Raw genomic sequence first — 21,493 nt, 5'->3', positions numbered from 1 at the left:
TGCATTCGACCTGACTATTGAGGACTGGTCCCAGTATGTGGAGAGAATGTGTTACTTTTTCCAGGCCAATGAGATAACGGAGGATGGAAGGAAACAGGTTATACTGCTGTCGGCGTGCGGACCCTCAGCCTTCGCCATTATACGCAGTCTAACTTATCCCGATACGCCGGACACGATACCTTTCCAAGAATTAACGAAATTGGTGGAAGAGCACTATGACCCAAAACCACCCCTCATTTTGGGTAGGTACAGATTCTACACAACGAAGCGGGAAGACAGAGAGTCAAGTCACAAATTTCTTGACCCGCCTGGGAAGGCTGGCGGAAAAATGTGAGTTTGGCCCGACGCTAAATGAAATGCTTCGGGACCGGTTAGTGTGTGGCATAAATGACCTCCAAATACAGAAGCGCCTGTTGGCAGAAACGCAGCTAGACTGCAGGTGGGCGTTACAGCTCGCACTGTCCCTAGAAAAGGCAGCAAGTGGGGCGCAGGAACTACAGGGCACGCCAATGGAGGTAGATACCTGGGAGAGGGACTACCACAATGGGTCCAACTACCAGATAGCCACCCTCAGGGAAAGCCTGAGGAACAGAGGGCCAAAGGAAAACCCCAGAACTGCCCCCAAGTCTGCTAGGACTAACTGGAGACAGAGGGAACTACCGGCTGAGGCTCCCCCAACAGATCAGGACCGTTTCTGCCACCAGACAGAGTGGGGTAACAGCGACAGAAACCCTAGAAGGAGGTGGCAAAAGAGGAATAGCAGGTGGGGACGCAGGGAAGTACACAACCTAGATGCCCCATCCTCTTCTGAAGGGGAACAGTTATATAATATTGCGACGAAGAAAGCAGAACCTATTAAGATTCCCCCACAGGTGAACGGTCGGCCGACAATAATGGAAATCGACACGGGTGCGGCCGTATCAGTAATGGGAGTGGCAGCATTTTAAAAAAATCAAAGATTGTCTCCAGCCACTAACCCTAACAAAAACATTGACGAAACTTAAAACCTACACGGGGGAACCCCTGGAAGTTCTAGGCACGACTCATGTACCCGTGGAATATGACAAACAATTGCTCAGATTACCATTGACGAGAGTAGAGGGCTCCAGACCGAACTTAATAGGACGGAACTGGCTGAAAGACCTAATCTTCGATTGGATGAAAATTTTCCAGAGTGGAAGCGGGCAGTTGAGTGGAGTACTCCAAAAATACCCGAGGTCTTCCAAGAAGGTTTGGGGGAAATTATCGGCGCCAAAGCAACTTTGCACGTGGACCCAGAAGCCCTTCCGAAATTTTGCAAGGCCAGGCCGGTACATTTTGCATTAAGGAAGAAAGTAGATGTCGAAATAGAAAGGTTACGGCGCGACGGCATTATCAGACCAGTACAGTTCTCTGAATGGGCAGCGCTGGTGGTACCAATTTTGAAGCCAGACGGCTCGATACATCTCTGTGGAGATTTCAAACAGACGGTAAACAAATACGCACTGCTGGACAAATACCCGATCCCGAAAATAAACGACCTATATGCCAAATTCGCAGGTGGGCTTTTGTTCACTAAACTGGACATGAGCCACGCCTATCTGCAGTTAAAACTGGACAAGGACTCCCAGAAGTTCGCTACCATCAACACCCTGAAGGGACTTTTTCGTTATACTAGGCTACCCTTCGAAGTGTCATCAGCCTGCGCTATATTCCAGCGTACGATGGAAAATATTCTGCAGGGACTACCGCAGGGGGCGATTTATTTGGACGATGTCTTAATCACGGGTAGGACAAACCGGGAACACTTAAGGAACCTGGAGGAAGTGCTCAGGCGTTTCGCAAAGGCAGGCGTACAGCTGAAAAGAAAAAATGTGTTTTTCTGGCCCCACAAGTGATGTACCTGGGATATAAAGTAGACGAGTCGGGCTTACACCCATTGGAAGACCGAGTAACGGCAATAAAAGAAGCCCCAGCTCCCACCACGGTCCAGGAGCTACGATCATTTCTAGGGTTGGTAACGTATTATGGCAAATTTATTGAAAATAGGGCGTCCATCCTAGAACCCCTCCACCAGCTACTAAAACAGGGACAAGAATGGAAATGGTCCGCCCGCCAAAACCGAGCATTTAGGTACATTTAAGGAACAGCTGTCATCCGAAAATGTCCTCGAGCATTATGACCCAAGGAAGGAGTTGGTGGTCACGTGTGACGCATCACCTTACAGGGTAGGAGCCGTCTTAGCCCATAGAGGAAGGAATGGGGAAGAACGGCCAATAGCCTATGCTTCGAGGACCTTGGCGATGGCTGAGAGAAAGTACGCCCAAATCGAGAAGGAAGAACTGGCGGTGATATTTGCAGTAAAAAAATTTCACCAGTATCTGTACGGGTGGAAATTCACCATAGTGATGGACCATAAGCCGTTATTAGGGTTATTAAAAGACCAGTCAATACTCCCGATTGCATCAGCTAGACTCCAATGGTGGGCATTGCTACTGGCAGCGTATAGATACGTTCTGGAGCACAGACCGGGAACGCGAGTAGCAAATGCAGATGCTTTGGGCAGACCTCCCCGCTGCTAATACCGAAAGTAGAGGAGACAGTAATGACTCTAAATTTTTTGGACACCCTACCAGTGGACGCACAACATATTCGGTTGTGGTCTCAAAAAGACCCAGTTTTAGCCAAGATGAAGCATTTACTGCTAACAGGGGAACTGGAGAGACCAGTGGAGCCCCAGATGCACCCATACTGGAGCAGAAGGGACCAAATAACCGTAGAAGACAGTATCCTATTATGGGGAGCCCAGGTAATAGTCCCAGCTCAGGGCCGTCGGGCAACCTTAACCGAGTTAAATCACGGACACCCAGGGGTGTCTAAAATGAAGATGCTAGCTCGAAGCTACGTTTGGTGGCCAGGATTGGACACAGACATAGCAGCCTTGGTACGTTGGTGCCAGGAGTGCCAACAGGGGCAAAGAGTGCCACCAGCTGCGCCATTGCACCCGTGGGAATGGCCAGGCAGACCGTGGACCCGCCTGCATATTGACCACGCCGACCCTTTCCTGGGCTCAATGCTTTTGGTGATAGTGGGCGCCCACTCCAAATGGTTGGACGTCCACCGGGTAAACGCTGCAAGCAGAGCATCGACAATTGAAAAGCTCAGGGCCTCGTTCCCCCACGGTAGGCTATTGCAAAAAATACGGAGGCTGGGGATTGAGGGTGATTTAGAGATGTGGACCAGAAATTGGCTAGCTGAAAGAAGACAGAGGGTGGTGGTTGATGGGAAATGTTCAGAATGGAGTACAGTCACAAGTGGAGTACCACAAGGATCTGTTCTGGGGCCGTTGCTGTTTGTCATTTTTATCAATGACCTAGAGGAAGGCGCAGAAGGGTGGGTGAGTAAATTTGCAGACGATACTAAAGTCGGTGGTGTTGTCGATAGTGTGGAAGGATGTAGCAGGTTACAGAGGGATATAGATAAGCTGCAGAGCTGGGCTGAGAGGTGGCAAATGGAGTTTAATGTAGAGAAGTGTGAGGTGATTCACTTTGGAAGGAATAACAGGAATGCGGAATATTTGGCTAATGGTAAAGTTCTTGAAAGTGTGGATGAGCAGAGGGATCTAGGTGTCCATGTACATAGATCCCTGAAAGTTGCCACCCAGGTTGATAGGGTTGTGAAGAAGGCCTATGGAGTGTTGGCCTTTATTGGTAGAGGGATTGAGTTCCGGAGTCGGGAGGTCATGTTGCAGCTGTACAGAACTCTGGTCCGGCCGCATTTGGAGTATTGCGTACAGTTCTGGTCACCGCATTATAGGAAGGACGTGGAGGCTTTGGAGCGGGTGCAGAGGAGATTTACCAGGATGTTGCCTGGTATGGAGGGAAAATCTTATGAGGAAAGGCTGACGGACTTGAGGTTGTTTTCGTTGGAGAGAAGGTGGTTAAGAGGAGACTTAATAGAGGCATACAAAATGATCAGGGGGTTGGATAGGGTGGACAGTGAGAGCCTTCTCCCGCGGATGGATATGGCTGGCACGAGGGGACATAACTTTAAACTGAGGGGTAATAGATATAGGACAGAGGTCAGAGGTAGGTTCTTTACGCAAAGAGTAGTGAGGCCGTGGAATGCCCTACCTGCTACAGTAGTGAACTCGCCAACATTGAGGGCATTTAAAAGTTTATTGGATAAACATATGGATGATAATGGCATAGTGTAGATTAGATGGCTTTTGTTTCGGTGCAATATCGTGGGCCGAAGGTCCTGTACTGCGCTGTATTGTTCTATGTTCGCAACACATGGACTTCCAGAGGTATTGGGGTCCGACAACGGAACGGCATTCACAAGTGGGGAATTTGGAAAATTCCTAAAGGGAAACGGAATCCGCCACATCAAAACGGCCCCTTACCATCCAACGGCCTGGCAGAGAGAGCGGTCCAGACACTAAAAGCGGGACTCAAGAAGCAGCCGGCAGCGTCAATGGACACAAAGCTCTCCCGCTGGCTGTTTAATTACAGGACCACACCGCATTCCACAATGGGCATACCGCCAGCTGAACTCTTAATGGGAAGGCGGCTGCGAACGAGGCTGAGTCTCCTTTTCCCAAATTTAACGGGGAAAGTGGTGAAACAACAGGAGGTCCAACGCAGGGGGCATGATAATCGTCGGCAGCAGAGACATTTCCAGGTGGGGGGCACCGGTTTGGATCAAGAATTATGGGAATGGACCAACGTGGGTCAAAGGCACGGTAGAGTCCCAAACAGGGCCCATATCATATAAAGTTTTGATAGGAGGTAAGGCGCTGAAGAAACACCAAAACCAAATATGGGCAGCGGAACCACACCTGCAGGCAGTCGAAGCAGGACCGCCTCAAGCTGGGATAGCTCCGACGGGAAAGATCCCCAGCCCCGAGCAATTTCTCCAGACCCCGTCATTCAGAGTCGGAGATGGACACGTTCAACGAGGCCGCCGTGACACCTCGCCCCGAGGAGGAGGAAGTACAACTTCCAAGGAGGTCGTCAAGGAAAAGATGGGCACCTATAAGGTACACCCCACCCACGTCGGAGAACGACCTGGCGGACGACACAGGTGACCGACCCAGACAGGAGGAGCAGGAAGAAGCTCTGAGGCATGCCAGCTGGCAGGAATTCCTCGGACCCGGGGGGGGGGGGGGGCGCGGCGCGCATGACCTCCAATTGGAGTGTGAGCTCCCTCAATGATAGCTCATTGAGGGGGCCCATATAAGCACCTGTGTAGGCTTTGTGAGGGAGTCTTAAGTTGACTGGAATGCTAGCAGCACTGTTTGGAGCTGCTCTTGTATATAAGTTATTGCAAATAAATACTGGTGTGGTGACTGAACGCCTGCCTCCTGTGGATTATTACAGGACCCATGTTTCCTTTAACATACATTTATAACCCAAAACCTTGGTGTCCAAGGAACAAATTAAATGTTTGCAAATTATGCTAAACTTGGAAGCATTGTGTGAACTGTGAGGATAGTGTAGAACATCAAATGGACATAGAGACGTTGGTGGAAAGGGCGGACAGCTGGCAGATGAAATCGCTGGCTTTGAAAGCAGACCAAGGCAGGCCAGCAGCATGGTTCAATTCCCGTACCGGCCTCCCCGAACAGGCGCCAGAATGTGGCGACTAGGGGCTTTTCACAACTTCATTTGAAGCCTACTTGTGACAATAAGCGATTTTCATTTCATTTTCATTCAAATTCAATGCAGAGAAATGTGAAGTGATTGATTTTTGTAGGAAGGCCATAGAGAAACAATATAAAATAAAGGATCCAACTCTGGAGGGAGTGGACGAGCAGTGAGACCTTGGTGTATTTGTAGATAAATCTTGAAGGTGACAGGAGAGGTTGAAAGAGCATTTAATAAAGTTTACAGTATCCTGGGCTTTATTTATAGGAACAGAAGTGCAAAAACAAGGAGGGGTTGATTTGTATAAGTCACCAGTTTGGCCACAGCTGGAGTATTACATCCAGCCCTCGGCACTGCACTTAGGGAAGGGTGAGAAGGCATTGCAGAGGGTGCAGGAAAAATTCACTGGAATGGTTCCAGGGATGAGGAACTTCAGTTATGTAAATAGATTGGAGAAGGTAGGACTCTTTTCCTTGGAGAGGAGAAGGCCGAGGGCAGTTTGATAGAGGTGTTCAAAATTCTGAGGCGTCCAGACAGAGCAGATAGGGAGAAACTGTTCCCGTTGATGAAAATATCGAGAATAGGGGGCGGCGCGGCGGGGGGCCGGGGGCGGGGGGGGGCGGGGGGGGGCGGCGGGGGGGGCGGCGGGGGGGGGGGGGGGGGGGGCGGGCGGGGGGCGGGGGGGGGGGGGGCGGGGGGGGGGGGGGCGGGGGGGGGGGGGGCGGGGGGGGGGCGGGGGGGGGGGGGCGGGGGGGGGGGGGGGGGGGGGGGGGGGGGGGCGGGGGGGGGGGCGGGGGGGGGGGGCGGGGGGGGGGGGGGGGGGGGGGGGGGGGGGCGGGGGGGGGGGGGGGGGGGGGGGGGGGGCACGGGGGGGCACGGGGGGGGGGGGGGGGGGGGGGGGGGGGGCACGGGGGGGCACGGGGGGGACGGGGGGGGGGGGGCACGGGGGGGGGGGGCCGCGGGCGGCGGGGGGCGGGGGGGGCGCACACAGATTTGAAGTAATTATTAAAAGAAGCAAAAGTGAGAACCAGCTAGTGGCAGGTTCCAGGGAGAAGGCAGGGGAATGTTCCGGTGGTAGGTTCCAGGGAGAAGGCAGGGGAATATTCCGGTGGCAGGTTCCAGGGAGAAGGCAGGGGAATGTGCCCAGCGGCAGGCTCCAGGGAGCAGGCAGGGGAATGTTCCGGTGGCAGGTTCCAGGGAGAAGGCAGGGGAATGTTCCAGTGGCAGGTTCCCCCTCGTACATCTACTCTAAACCTTGCCCCTCTCACCTTAAACCTATGCCCCCTCTACCCTGGGTAAAAGCCTCTGACTATCCACTCTGTCTATGGCCCTCATACTTTTGTAGACCTCTATCAGGTCGCCCCTCAACCTCCGTCGTTCCAGTGAGAACAAACCGAGTTTATTCAACCGCTCCTCATAGCTAATGCCCTCCATACCAGGCAACATTCTGGTAAATCTCTTCTGCACCCTCTCTAACGCCTCCACATCCTTCTAGTAGTGTGGCTACCAGAATTGAACACTATACTCCAAGTGTGGCCTAACTAAGGTTCTATACAGCTGCAACATGACTTGCCAATTCTTATATTCAATGCCCCGGCCAATGAAGGCAAGCATGCCGTATGCCATCTTGACTACCTTCTCCACCGGTGTTGCCCCCAACAGTAATAATACCATTGGACAGAGGTTAAACAACAAATCATTGGAGATTATAGAAAAGGCAATGTAATAATCGTGGGGTCTTTAACTTTCATTTGGCCCGGGACAATCAAACTGGCAAGAGTGATCTAGACAATGAGTTTATGAAATGTTTTTGAGAGAGTTTCTTGGACTAATACTTTTTGGGACCAACTAGCAGTACAGCTTTCTTATATTGAGTATTGTGTAATGAGGCAGGGTAAATTATTAAAGTTGTAGTAAAAGATCTACTGGGAAATAGTGATCATAATACCATTGAATTCCAGCTTAAATTTGAAAGTGACATACGCCAATCACAAAAAGGAATCTGAAACTTACACAGAGCCAATTACAGAGATGTGAGCAGAGAACTTGCAACTGCAAATTGGATAAATAGACCAAAAGGCTGTAAACAAACTGGGATACATTTAAGTAAACAATTCAAAGTATACAACAAAACTACATTCCATGAAACAATAAAAACTCAACAAGACCGACCCGCCTGTGGCTCACTCACTGCGGTGCTAACCACTGTGCCGCCTGTCAGTGGGGGAGTTCAAGTGCTTTCTATTCACCCTGTTCATGCCCCTCAATCTTATACACCTCAATCAGCACCCCCCCCCCCAACCTTCTCAGCTCTAAGGAAAACAATCCAAGCCTGTCTAGCCTTGCTTTGTAACTCAAATGTTCCATCCCAGGCAACACCCTAGTCAATGTCTTCTGCACCCCCTCCAGTGTGATCACATCTTTCCTATAGTGAGGTGAAAAGCGAGCTCCCCCAGTGTATATATTGTGAACAGCTGGGGTCCAAACACTGATCCCTGTGGTACCCCATTCGTGATGGCCTGCCACAGTTTCTTGACTGTTAACCAATTCTTGATCCATGCTAATACATTACCCCCTAGCCTATTTGGTCCAATTTTGCCCACTAACATCTGCTGTGGGACCTCATCAAAAGCCTTCTGAAAGTCCAAATACATCCACTTGTTCTCCCTTATCTATTCTACTAGTTATATCCTCAAAAAACCCAGTAGCTTTATTTTGCATGATTTGTCTTTCCCATGCTGACTTTACCTAATCCCCATTAACGCTTTCCAAATGTTCTATTAACGCTTTCCAAATGTTCTATTATCACATCTTTTATGACAGACTCTAGCATCTTCCCCACTACAGGCTAACTGGTCTGTAATTTTCCTTTTTCTCCCCCTCCCTTTTTAAATATTGGGGTTACATTTGCAACCCTCCAATCTGTCGGAACTGCACCAGAGTCTATAGAATTTCGGAAGATGACCACCAATGCATCAGATTTCCATGATCACTTCCTTTACTACTCTGGGATGTAGACTATCAGGCCCTGGTGATTTGTCAGCCTTTAACCCATTAAGTTTTCCAGCACCATTTCCTTACTAATACTGATTTCCTTCAATTCCACACTCTCACCCTTGAACCCTAATATTTCTGGAAGTTTATTTGCGCCCTCTTTTGTGAAGACCGAACCAAAGCAGGTGTTCAATTCTTCTCCCATTTCTTTTTATCCCCATTACAATTTCCCTGGCTTCTGGCTGATGGTACGGAGGAGCAGCATATAAATGATAAATGGGATTACAGATTCTTGGGAGGACTCCAGAGCGTGCGCAAGTGGAAAGGAAGCCACTTTGGGTATTCTGTAGCTACAACCAGATAGATAAGAATGGAACTTAGCGAATGCAATATCACCTTCCGAACCGCAGCACAATGCATTATTATGTTGCCATGGTGAGAGAGTGCCGAGGTTTCAGATGCAGAGGGATCTGGGTGTCATCGTGCATGAATTGCAAAAGACTAGTATGCAGGTGCAGCAAGTAATTAGGAAAGTTAATAGTTATACAGAGCACTAGTGCGACCATCTGGAGTATTGTGCACAGTATTGGTCTCCTTATTTAAGGAAATAAATGCATAGAAAATAGTTCAGAGAAGGCTCAATGTAAACAAAGCTTAACATTAGGAAAATGCGAGGACTAAATCCAGGGATGGGTGGGTTGTCTTATAATTGTGTGCAGTTTTGATCTATTGTGTGCAGTTTTGGTCTCCTTCTCTGAGAAAGGATGTTCTTGCTCTCGAGGGAGTGCAGCGAAGGTTTACCAGACTGATTCCAGGGATGGCGGGACTGTCATATGAGGAGAGATTGACTAGGTTGGGATAGTTCTTGCTGGAGTTCAGAAGAATAAGGGGGGGATCTCAAAGAGACTTATAAAATTCTAACAGGACTAGACAGGGTAGATGCAGGAGGATGAGACCATTGATGGGTGTGTCCAGAACCAGGGGTCACAATCCGAGGATTCAGGGTAAACCATTTCGGACAGAGATGAGGAGACATTTCTTCACACAAAGAGCGGTGAGCCTGTGGAATTCATTACCACAGGAAGTAGTTGATGCTAAAACTTTGAATATATTCAAGAGGCGGCTGGATATAGCACTTGGGGAGAATGGGATCAAAGCTATGGGGAGAAAGCAGGATTAGGCTATTGAGTTGGATGATCAGCGATGATCGTGATGAATGGCGGAGCAGGCTCGAAGGGCCAAAATGCCTCCTCCTATCTTCTATGTATGTATGAGGAAACATTGGACAGGCTGGGCTTATATCCACTGGAGTTTAGAAGAGTCAGAGGCAACTTAATTGAAATATATAAGTCCTGAGGGGTATTAAGAACATAAGAACTAGGAACAGGAGTAGGCCATCTGGCCCCTCGAGCCTGCTCCGCCATTTAATGAGATCATGGCTGATCTTTGTGAACTCAGCTCCACTCTCCGGCCCGTACACCATATCCCCAAATCCCTTTATTCTTTAGAAAGGCATCTATCTTTTTCTTAAAAACGTTTAAAGAAGGAGCCTCAACTGCTTCACTGGGCAAGGAATTCCAGAGATTCACAACCCTTTGGGTGAAGAAGTTCCTCCTACACGCCATCCCAAATCTACTTCCCCTTATTTTGAGGCTATGCCCCCTAGTTCTGCTTTCCCCGACCAATGGAAACAACCTGCCCGCATCTATCCTATCTATTCCCTTCATAATTTTATATGTTTCAATAAGATCCCCCCCGCATCCTTCTAAACTCCAATGAGTACAGTCCCAGTCTACTCAACCTCTCGTCATAATCTAATCCCCTCAACTCTGGGATCAACCTAGTGAATCTCCTCTGCACTCCCTCCAGTGCCAATATGTCCTTTCTCAGGTAAGGAGACCAAAACTGAACACAATACTCCAGATGCGGCCTCACTAACACCCTATACAATTGCAGCATAACCTCCCTAGTCTTGAACTCCATCTCTCTAGCAATGAAAGACAAAACTCGATTAGCCTTCTTAATCACCTGCACACCAACGTTTTGCGACTCGTGCATCTGCACACCCAGGTCCCTCTGCACGGCAGCATGTTTTAACATCTTACCGTTTAAATAATAATCCATTCTGCTGTTATGCCTCCCAAAATGGATAGCCTCACACTTGGCAACATTGAATTCCATCTGCCAGGCCCTAGCCCTTATTCACCTAACCTATCCAAATCCTTCTGCAGACTTCCGGTATCCTCTGCACTTTTTGCTTTACCACTCATCTTAGTGTCGTCTGCAAACTTTGACACATTGCACTTGGTCCCCAACTCCAAATCGTCTATGTAAATTGTGAACAACTGCGGGCCCAACACTGATCCTTGAGGGACCCCACTAGTTACAGGTTGCCAACCAGAGAAACACCCATTTATCCCCACTCTCTGCTTTCTGTTAGCTAACCAATCCTCTACCCATGCTACCACTTTACCCTCAATGCCATGCATCTTTAGTTTATGCAGCAACCTTTTGTGTGGCACCTTGTCAAAAGCTTTCTGGAAATCCAGATATACCACATCCATTGGCTCCCCGTTATCTACTGCACTGGTAACATCCTCAAAAAATTCTACCAAATTAGTCAGACACGACCTACCTTTGTGAACCCATGCTGCGTCTGCCCAATGGGACAATTTCCCTCCAGGTGCCCCGCTATTTCCTCCTTAATGATAGATTCCAGCATTTTCCCTACAACCAAAGTTAAGCTTACCGGCCTATAATTACCCGCTTTCTGCCAACCTCCCTTTTTTAAACAGTGGTGTCACGTTGGCTACTTTCCAATCCTCTGGGACCAACCCAGAGTCTAGTGAATTTTGATAAATTATCACTAGTGCGTTTACAATTTCCCTAGCCATCTCTTTTAACACTCTGGGATGCATCCCATCAGGGCCAGGAGACTTGTCTACCTTTAGCTCCATTAGCTTGCCCAATACTGCCTCCTTAGTGATTACAATCATCTCAAGGTCCTCACCTATCATATCTTTATTTCCATCAGTCACTGGCATGTTATTTGTGTCCTCCACTGTGAAGACTGACCCAAAAAACCTGTTCAGCTCCTCAGCCATTTCCCCGTCTCCTATTATTAAATCTCCCTTCTCATCTTCCAAAGGACCAATATTTACATTAGCCACTCTTTTTTGTCTTATATATTTGTAGAAGCTTTTACTATCTGCTTTTATGTTCTGATGGGGTGGATGTGGAGAGGATGTTTCCTCTAGTGGGAGAATCTAGGACTCGGGGTCACTATTTATAAATAAGGGGTCACTCATTTAAAATGTAGATGAGGTGAAATTTCTTTCTCAGAAGGTTGAGTGTCTCTGCAACTCTCTTCCTCAAAAGGTGGTGAAAGCAGAGTCTCTGAATATTTTTAAGGCAGAGGTGGAAAGATTCCTGATAAACAAAGGGGGTGAAAGATTATCAGAGGGTAGGTGGGATGCAGATCTGCATGTATTAAATGGCTGAGCTGGCTCGACAGGCTGAATGGCCTACTCCTGCTCTTTGCTCAGATGAACTAACGTCCTGTAAATTATCAGTAAAGCTTGTGCTTTGTGAAAAAAGGGTTGCTGAAAACTACCTGTTCATCGTTCCTGTGATAATCATGTTCTTCCTCCGGCTTATCCTCTGTTTTCTGTTTATTTGAATCATCTTCTGGCTTTGTCTCACCTGACAGACATAAAGCAAATCAACAAGGTCAACTCAGCTATTCAAACACAGGGCAAGAGACCGATCTACACAGACCACAGCAACTGCTCAATGGAAACAAAGCTTAACATTAGGAAAATACTGCGTTGATCCTAATGAATCTGTTAGCTAAGCTTCAATTTATTTGACAGGCCTATACAATTTGAAGAAAGACATGCTGGACCTTTCAGACCAGCTGTCTTTTCTTCACCTGGTCCTACAATTCCCCATCGATCCCTTTGCTTTCTTGATGGAGTTGATAACGGCTATTTCATGGTCGGCACAGACGTGGAGGGCTGAAGGGCCTGTTCCTGTGCTGTACTTTTCTTTGTTCATATGCACTAATTCAATGGATAGTTGTTTGAGGGATGGGGAATGAGAAGCATCCGCATTTCTAGTTTAACCAGAGGAACTGCAGAGACTGATCTAATAGTGTATTTTTTTATTCATTCAGAAGATGTAGGCATCACTGTCCAGGCCAACAGATTGCTCATCCCTAGTTGCTCGAACAAGTGTTGGCGAGCCGCCTTGTTAAATTGCTGCAGTCCATGTGGTGAAGGTATATCTACAGTGCTGTTAGGGAGGGAGTTTCGGAAGTTTCACCAGTGATGATAAATCAAGGATTTATTTCCGTCAGGATGGTGTGTGATTTGAGGGCTGTAGTGGGTGATGGTGTTCACACGTGCTTGCTGTCTCTGAGTGGTAGAGGTGGTGTGTTTGGGAGGCACCGTCAAAGTAGTTGCTTTGGTGCATCTTGCCCATCCTTAACTTCCCTTCAGAAAGTCAGCTGCCTTCTTAACAATTGAATGGCTTGGCATTTCAGAGCAAAGTTAAGATTTAGCCACATTGCCGAGGACGTGGAATTAAACACGGGCCTGCAGATTTCCTTCTCCCAGACACATTAACGAACCAGATTGTTTTTTAAGACTATGTAGTTCCATAGTCACCATTATTGCTTTTTATTCCAATTTATTTAATTAACTGAACTTCAATTCCCTGTCTGCCATGGTGGGATCTGAACTCATGTCTTTGGATCATTGGTCCAGGCCACTGGTTACCAGCACAGTGGCAGAAGCATTATGCTCCCGTTTCCAGTTCACTGAACTCTACATTATAAAACTTATTTTCACAAATTCAATCAATTTCAGTCGTGCTTAAAATTGTCAGATCATTTTCATGGAATTAAAATATAATTTTGTTGCGGGGAACTAAGGCAATTCAGCTTTGAAGTAAAAACTAACTGTGCCAGATTTTAGCAATTTCCAAGTGCATGTTCATAATATTCTACATAAAAATACAGAATTATTACTGTGCTGGTATTGGGAATTATACCCTGCCTACGTCACATATTGATTATGTTACACCAGAAGTTTTAACCATAGCAATAAATTAATAACACTTTATAATGGTTAGGTTCTGAAATTACTTTCATTTTTCAACAATGTAAAATGTATCCACAATGCCAACTGATAAGCAGCAGTAGTGTACATAGGCAAGCAAACTCCATGAAAACTAGCTTTTCAAAAATATATATTATTAATTCAGAGAAAGGAGGAGGAAATTGCATTGTTTGTGGATGAGGGGGTGGGGCAGGGGTAGCTTGCTGACGGTGACCTGCAGATCTTTGTTTCATCTTGTTAGTGGGTTGGCAGTGGGTGGGCCTGGTTGCAGCACTTTCTGTGGAACTGTTGCATAATCTCTCTTGGTGAGAATGGCTGACCCCACATGGGGGGGGGGGGGGGGGGGGTGCAATTCATTTGGTCACCTGGAATGTCAGAGGGTTGAATGTCCCAGTGAAAAGGTTGAGGGTAGTTGCTCACCATAAAGGTTTGAATGCTGATGTGGTGTTTCTGCAGGAGACTCACTTGTGGGTCAGAGATCAGACGAGGTAGCGGAAGGATGGATGGGACAAGCTTTTCATTTGGGCTTTGATGTAGGGCCCAAGGCACGGCAATTTTAATCAATAAAAGGGTTCAATTTTCGGCCACTAAGATCTTGACGGATCCCAATGGTGGACATGTTATTGTTTGTGGGTCTCTGGAGGGTACCTCTGAGATCCTGGTCAATGTCTATCCTCTGAACTGGGACTGGACGGGTTTTATTAACAAAAGCCTCCATCCCCGATTTGGATTTGCATCGGCTAATCTTGGGTATGATTTAAACTGTGTTCTGGACCCCAGGACGGATGGATCGATGTCCAAATCTCTGACTCCATTAGGGGTGGCAAAGGCGTTGTTGGATTTCATGGAGTAGATGATGGATAGGTCTCTCCTCCCTTCGGTAGAGACGGGGGAGTTACTCAGCAATTGTGATTTCTGACTATGCCCCACTTTTGTGGATTTGATGGTAGAGACAGGTCCCTCCCAGCGTCCACCATGAAGATTGGATACAACATTGTTGGTGGAAAAGAGATTTTGTGAACGCATGACTCCGCCATTGGGGAATATATAATAAGAGCAAGTCTGTCTCACCTTCTATGCTGTGAGAAGCCCAGAAGGTGGTCATTGGGGGAGATAATTTCCTACAAAGTGCACGTGGAAAGGACTGCGAGGGTGGGGCAGCAGAGGCTGCTGGACTCCATCCTTGAGGTGGACCATCAGTCCTCACTCGCCCCTACCTCGGAGTTGCTGGTGAGTAGGAAAAATCTGCAGGCACAGTTTGAATTACTATCAATGGGAAGCCAGTGGGCCAGCTGCGATGGTCGAGAGGGGATTTTATGAACATGGAGAGAAGGCCAGTCGCCTTTTGCTGATGAGCTGAGGCGGCAGGCGGCTTCCCGGGAGATTATGCAGGTACGGGATTCGATTGACTGCCAGGTTTCCGCCCCGCCTCAGGTCAGTGCGGCTTTTGAAACATTTTTTCGGGATCTCTATAGCTCGAATCCCCCGGCAGAGAGTTCGGCCATGACAGATTCTTTGGATGTGGTGGAGGGGGAGAGGCAGGAATAGTTGGAATACCCATTGGGCCCAGAGGAAATTCGGAAATGTACTGGTTGATGTTGACGGGTAAAGGTCCTGGCCCCGGGTTTTACAAAAAGTTTGCGGAACAATGGATCCCTCTCATTCGAGATACGTTTAATGACTCCTTGTCCTGGGGTTCGTTGCCCGATACACTTATGCAGGTTTCTGCTTCGCTGATTCTTACCCTATGGAATGTGGTCCGATCAACCGGTTTCGCTCTTGAACGTGGACACTAAGTTACTCGCAAAAGTTTTTAAAAATAAATTTAGAGTACCCAATTATTTTTTTTTCCCCAATTAAGGGGCAATTTAGCGTGGCCAATCCACCTAACGTGCACATCTTTGGATTGTGGGGTGAGACCCACGCAGGCATGGGGAGAATGTGCAAACTCCACCCAGAGCCGGGATTCGAACCCGGGTCCTCAGCACCACAGTCCCAGTGCTATCCACTGCATTTACTCGCAAAAGTGCTGGTAATGCAGTTGGCGTCCTGCCTCCCAGAGGTGATCTCGGAAAACCAGACAGACGGCGTGAAGGGTAGGCAATTATCGGTCAAAATACATCAACTGTTAAGTGTTACCCTCTTCCCCCTCTTCAGTATCCAAGCCGGAGGTGATGGTTTCCCCAGACACTGAAAAGGTGTTTGATTGAGTGGAGTGGGGATATCTCTTTGAGATTCTTGGAAAGTTTGGATTTGGGGAAAAGTTTATATCCTGGATTTGGTTTACTTTATAGGACTACCATTGCTAATGTTCGCACAAATGCTTTGGTCTCAGGAACATTCCGCAGCATACGTAATGAAGCAGGAATGTCCATTGTCTCTGCTCCTATTTTCTCTGCAATAGAACCACTCGCCATAGCGCTGAGATCTTCCATTAAGTGGACGGGGATATATCGGGAATGGTGGAGCATGGTCTTTACATCACGGACCCAGTATCCACTGTGGGACAGTGGAGAGATAATGAAGCTGCTTGGGAGTTTTGGCTCCTTCTCTGGGTATATGTGGAATTTGGACAAGAGCAAATACTTCCCAGTTAACCCCCCGGGGAGGGGAGCCCATCTGGGAATAGTACCATTTCGCCTGGCCAGATCTAGCTTTCATTATCTGGGTATCCGGGGGCCAGCGACTGGGCCTCGCTTCATAAATTAAATGATGCTAGTCTGGGGAATGGGGGTCAAATCGGACATGGAAAAGTGGGATAACCTCCCCCTGTGGTCGAGCGAGTGGTTTACTAAAGCAGTCGAAACACTTGTCAAGAGGAAGAAGGAGGCTTATGTAAAGATGAAACATGAAGGTTCAGTTAGGGCGCTCGAGAGTTACAAGTTAGCTAGGAAGGACCTAAAGAGAGAGCTAAGAAAAGCAACAAGGGGACATGAGAAGTCTTTGGCAGGTAGGATCAAGGATAACTGTAAAGCTTTCTATAGATATGTCAGGAATAAAAGAATGACTAGGGTAAGAGTAGGGCCAGTCAAGGACAGTAGTGGGAAGTTGTGCGTGGAGTCAGTCAGAGGAGATAGGAGAGGTGCTAAATGAATATTTTGTCAGTATTCACACAGGAAAAAGACAATGTTGTCAAGGAGAATACGGAGATTCAGGCTACTAGACTAGAAGGGCTTGAGGTTCAGAAGGAGGTGGTGTTAGCAATTCTGGAAAGTGTGAAAATAGATAAGTCCCCTGGGCCGGATGGGATTTATTCTAGGATTCTATGGGAAGCTAGGGAGGAGATTGCTGAGCCTTTGGCTTTGATCTTTAAGTCATCTTTGTCTACAGGAATAGTGCCAGAAGACTGGAGGATAGCAAATGTTGTCCCCTTGTTCAAGAAGGGGAGTAGAGACAACCCCGGTAACTATAGACCAGTGAGCCTTACTTCTGTTGTGGGCAAAGTCTTGGGAAAGGTTTATAAGAGATAGTATGTATAATCATCTGGAAAGGAATAATGTGATTAGAGATAGTCAACACGGTTTCGCGAAGGGTAGGTCGTGCCTCACAAACCTTATTAAGTTCTTTGAGAAGTTGAAAACAGGTGGGTGAGGGTAAAGCAGTTGATATGGTGTATATGGATTTCAGTAAAGCGTTTGATAAGTTTCCCCACGGTAGGCTACTGCAGAAAATACAGAGGCATGGGAATCAGGGTGATTTAGCAGTTTGGATCAGAATTTGGCTAGCTGGAAGAAGACAAAGGGTGGTGGTTGATGGGAAATGTTCAGACTGGAGTCCAGTTACTAGTGGTGTACCACAAGGATCTGTTTTGGGGCCACTGCTGTTTGTCATTTTTATAAATTACCTGGAGAAGGGCGTAGAAGGATGGGTGAGTAAATTTGCAGATGACACTAAAGTCGGTGGAGTTGTGGACAGTGCGGAAGGATGTTACAAGTTACAGAGGGACATAGATAAGCTGCAGCTCTGGGCTGAGGTGGCAAATGGAGTTTAATGCAGATAAGTGTGAGGTGATTGATTTTGGAAGGAATAACAGGAAGACAGAGTACTGGGCTAATTGTAAGATTCTTGGCAGCGTGGATGAGCAGAGATCTCGGTGTCCATGTACATAGATCCCTGAAAGTTGCCACCCAGGTTGAGAGGGTTGTTAAGAAGGCGTACGGTGTGTTAGCTTTTATTGGTAGAGGGATTGAGTTTAGGAGCCATGAGGTCATGTTGCAGCTGTACAAAACTCTGGTGCGGCCGCATTTGGAGTATTGCGTGCAATTCTGGTCGCCGCATTATAGGAAGGATGTGGAAGCATTGGAAAGGATGCAGAGGAGATTTACCAGAATGTTGCCTGGTATGGAGGGAAGATCTTATGAGGAAAGGCTGAGGGACTTGAGGCTGTTTTCGTTAGAGAGAAGGTTAAGAGGTGACTTAATTGAGGCATACAAGATGATCAGAGGATTGGATAGGGTGGACAGTGAGAGCCTTTTTCCTCGGATGGTGATGTCTAGCACGAGGGGACATAGCTTTAAATTGAGGGGAGGTAGATATAGGACAGATGTCAGAGGTAGGTTCTTTACTCAGAGAGTAGTAAGGGCGTGGAATGCCCTGCCTGCAACAGTAGCGGACTCGCCAACACGAAGGGCATTCAAATAGTCATTGGATAGACATATGGACGATAAGGGAATAGTGTAGATGGGCTTTAGAGTGGTTTTACAGGTCGGTGCAACATCGAGGGCCAAAGGGCCTGTACTGCGCTGTAATGTTCTATGTTCTATGTCCCATGTCCTTGGCAGGCAGGGTTCAGACTATTGAGATGAATGTGCTCCTGAGATTTTTATTTATTTCCCAGTGCCTCCCCATATCCTTCTTTGTCAGAATTAACAAATTAGTATAGTCTTTCATTTGTGCGGGTAAGACACCAAAGATCGGTCGGTCGGGAGTTCCTCCAGAGAGGCAATCAGGGGGTTTAGCTTCACCCAATTTATTATTTTATTATTGGGCAGCCAATATTGAGAAGCGCTGGGATGGCTTAGTGACCCAGGTTCTGTATGGGGGCAAGTGGAGGCGAGTTCTTGTAAGGATTCCAGTCTCGAGGCATTAGTGACGGCATCATGGTCGTTCTTTCGGCAAAATTTTCCCCCAATCCGGTAGAGTTGTCCACCCTGAGAATCTGGGGGGAGTTCAGACAGCATTTTAAACTTGGCTCCATTACTTTGCTGGCAGTCGTCACCGCTTTGTGGCAGCGGGTTTAAACGTGATGGGAGGGGAGAGGTTTGGAAAGGTTTGGGACCTGTTTGGAGGAAAGATTTGCCAGCTTTAAGGAGCTGTTAGAGAAATTTCCTGGTTCCAATCTGGTAAGATACTTTAAGACTCGTGATTCTCCGCGCAAGGCTTTTCCGTCTTTCCCCTGAGCAGCACTCTCCTCCCTGTTGAAGAGGATTTTGTCTTTGGCCGGGTCTGGTGGAGGGGTTATTTTGTGTATATATACGGCCAGATCCTATCAGCAGAGTCGGCTCTGTTGGATGGGGTGATGGGGAAATGGGAGGGTGAGTTGGGTCCTATTCTGGATGAGGTGGTGTTGAACGAGGCTCTTCGCACGGTCAACTCCATACCCTCCTGTGCTCGGCTTACTCTGATCCAGTCCAAGGTGGTGCACAGGGTGCATCTGACCAGGGTGAGGAAGAGCGGAGTCTTCTCTGGGTGGGGGACAGGTGTGAGCGTTGTTCTCGGGGGCTGGCGAACCACTCTTATATGTTCTGGTCTTGTCCCAAGTTAGTGAGATTTTGAGTCTTTTTGTTAGCACCATGTCAGAGATACTCGATGTCGATCTGCAGCCATAACCGCTGGCGGCCATTTTGCCGATGCTGCTGACGGGGGTGAAGGCGGATTTCCTCGTCATTGCCTCGTTAGCAGCCCGGAGGATGAGTTCTGCCTCGGCCTGGTCGGGTAACCTTATGGAGATTCTACATTTGGAGAAGGTCCTTGTTTAAAGAGTTAGTCACCGTCAGTTGTTAAGGGGTTTAGTTTAATGTTGGGGGGTCAAGTTAATTGGGGTTCTTGATTGTTTATTGTGTTTTTTTTGCATTTGTAACTTGAACTAACTGTTTTATATTATTTAGTTTATCATGAAATGTTTTGATAAAAATATTTAAAATAAAAGGAAATTGCAAGGCTGACATTATGCTATAGCTGACAATTATTAGTGCAGAAACTTCCAGCCTGACTGATTTAAATACAGAACGTCCTCAAGATTTTGCCCTTTTGATTTTATAATATTAAGATAATCAACCACAAGAGAAAAATCCCAGGAAGGAAGAAAATATTTGTATTTATATAAAGCCTTTCGTGATCTTGAGAACATACCTTTAGTCCAAGGATGTGCAAGTTAGGTGAATTGGCCATACTAAATTGCCCCTTATTGTCCAAAGATGTGCAGGTTAGGTGAGGTTATGGGGTTACGGGGATAGGGCAGGCATAGATAGGGTGCTCTTTCAGAGGGTCATGTAGACTCGATGGGCCAAATGACCTCCTTTTGCACTGTAGGAATTGTATGATCCTATATCGAAATAAACCTATTACACAAATTATCGTGATTGGCAAAACTTCCCAATTACAACCAATGTTGAAGCGATTAAAATGTAAAGGAGGTCAAAATTGGAGGGTGACAGATTGCTAAGAAATTGGTCGTATTGGAGGCGGTCACCGGGCCAGGGCGGTCACCGGGACACGGAGGTCACAGGGATAGGGAGGTCACAGGGATAGGGAGGTCACAGGGGAATTTGAAAACAAGGATAAGAATGTTAACATCGAGATGTTGCTTCACTAGAAACAGCGAGCACTGGTGGTGATGGGTGAAAGAGGGCTCTGTGCAAGTTAGGACCATAAGAACTTTGGAGAATGACGAGCTCGTGGAAGGTGGAAGTTGGGAATAGTCAAGTCTGGTAATAACACAGGCAGATGGAGTTTCAGCAGCTGATCAATGTGTAAATCAATATTATTACCTACTTGTCACCTGGAGAAAGACCCCAACGGAACATTGAGCAATGAATGCCAGGCGGTGGTCTTTCCACAATTACACCTTATTGCTCTGACATTTCAATCAACCAGACAGGTAAAGATTATCCCAGAAATTAGAGTTTGTTAAGTTACACTTGGAGAGCGCAGACAGAATGAAGTTTAAATGCAGAGCAGTGCAGGAAAAGGAAAGCTTTCCCAGTGCTGAGGAAGAAAACGTCAGTTGTCAGGAATGGCTCAAGAGGAAAGTAACTAACCATCATGGAGCGGATTGAAGGGCTGTTTAGATGAGCACGTCTCACCTTTCACCTCTCCAGGCATTTCAAGGCCAAGTTTCTGATAAAAATCTTTTTGCTTTTTTAACTCCGCTGTAAATGACAAATTGTTCAGACTTAAACATGATTCTTAAAAACAAGATACAATATAAGAGTTCCTTTTGGTACATCAGATACCAAATACGGAAAATTCCATCTTTATAATTTGCACAAAATCGGTTTCAGGACACACATCACAGGGGAACCAAACGTTTCTGCAACTTCATAGAATCATAGAATTTACAGTGCAGAAGGAGGCCATTCGGCCCATCGGGTCTGCACCGGCTCTTGGAAAGAGCACCCTACCAAGGCCGACACCACCACCCTATCCCAGTAACCCCACCTAACCGTTTTTTTGGACTCGAAGGGCAATTTAGCATGGCCAATCCAACTTATCTCGCAAAACTGACGAACTTCTGAAACTGCAAAACATCCA

General features: G+C 47.3%; 1 protein-coding gene across 3 annotated transcripts in view; it reads right to left on the bottom strand.

The window, feature by feature from the left end:
* Positions 1 to 21,493, bottom strand: part of LOC140408242 (polycomb group RING finger protein 3) — a 942,343-nt gene that overhangs the window by 67,649 nt on the left and 853,201 nt on the right. For 2 of the 3 annotated variants that reach the window (XM_072495180.1, XM_072495183.1), the window contains exons 6-7: positions 21,001 to 21,111; positions 12,235 to 12,323 (exon numbers count right to left, since the gene is read on the bottom strand). In XM_072495180.1, the coding sequence (XP_072351281.1) occupies positions 12,235 to 12,323; positions 21,001 to 21,111 (200 nt within the window). The remainder of the gene's footprint in view (positions 1 to 12,234; positions 12,324 to 21,000; positions 21,112 to 21,493) is intronic. The other variant, XM_072495182.1, reaches the window with a different exon arrangement.

This window comes from Scyliorhinus torazame, chromosome 3 (genome assembly GCF_047496885.1).
Source record: "Scyliorhinus torazame isolate Kashiwa2021f chromosome 3, sScyTor2.1, whole genome shotgun sequence".
NCBI lineage: Eukaryota > Metazoa > Chordata > Chondrichthyes > Carcharhiniformes > Scyliorhinidae > Scyliorhinus > Scyliorhinus torazame.
The sequence above is the reverse complement of the archived record's forward strand: the minus strand, read 5'-3'. Positions and strand labels throughout refer to the sequence as shown.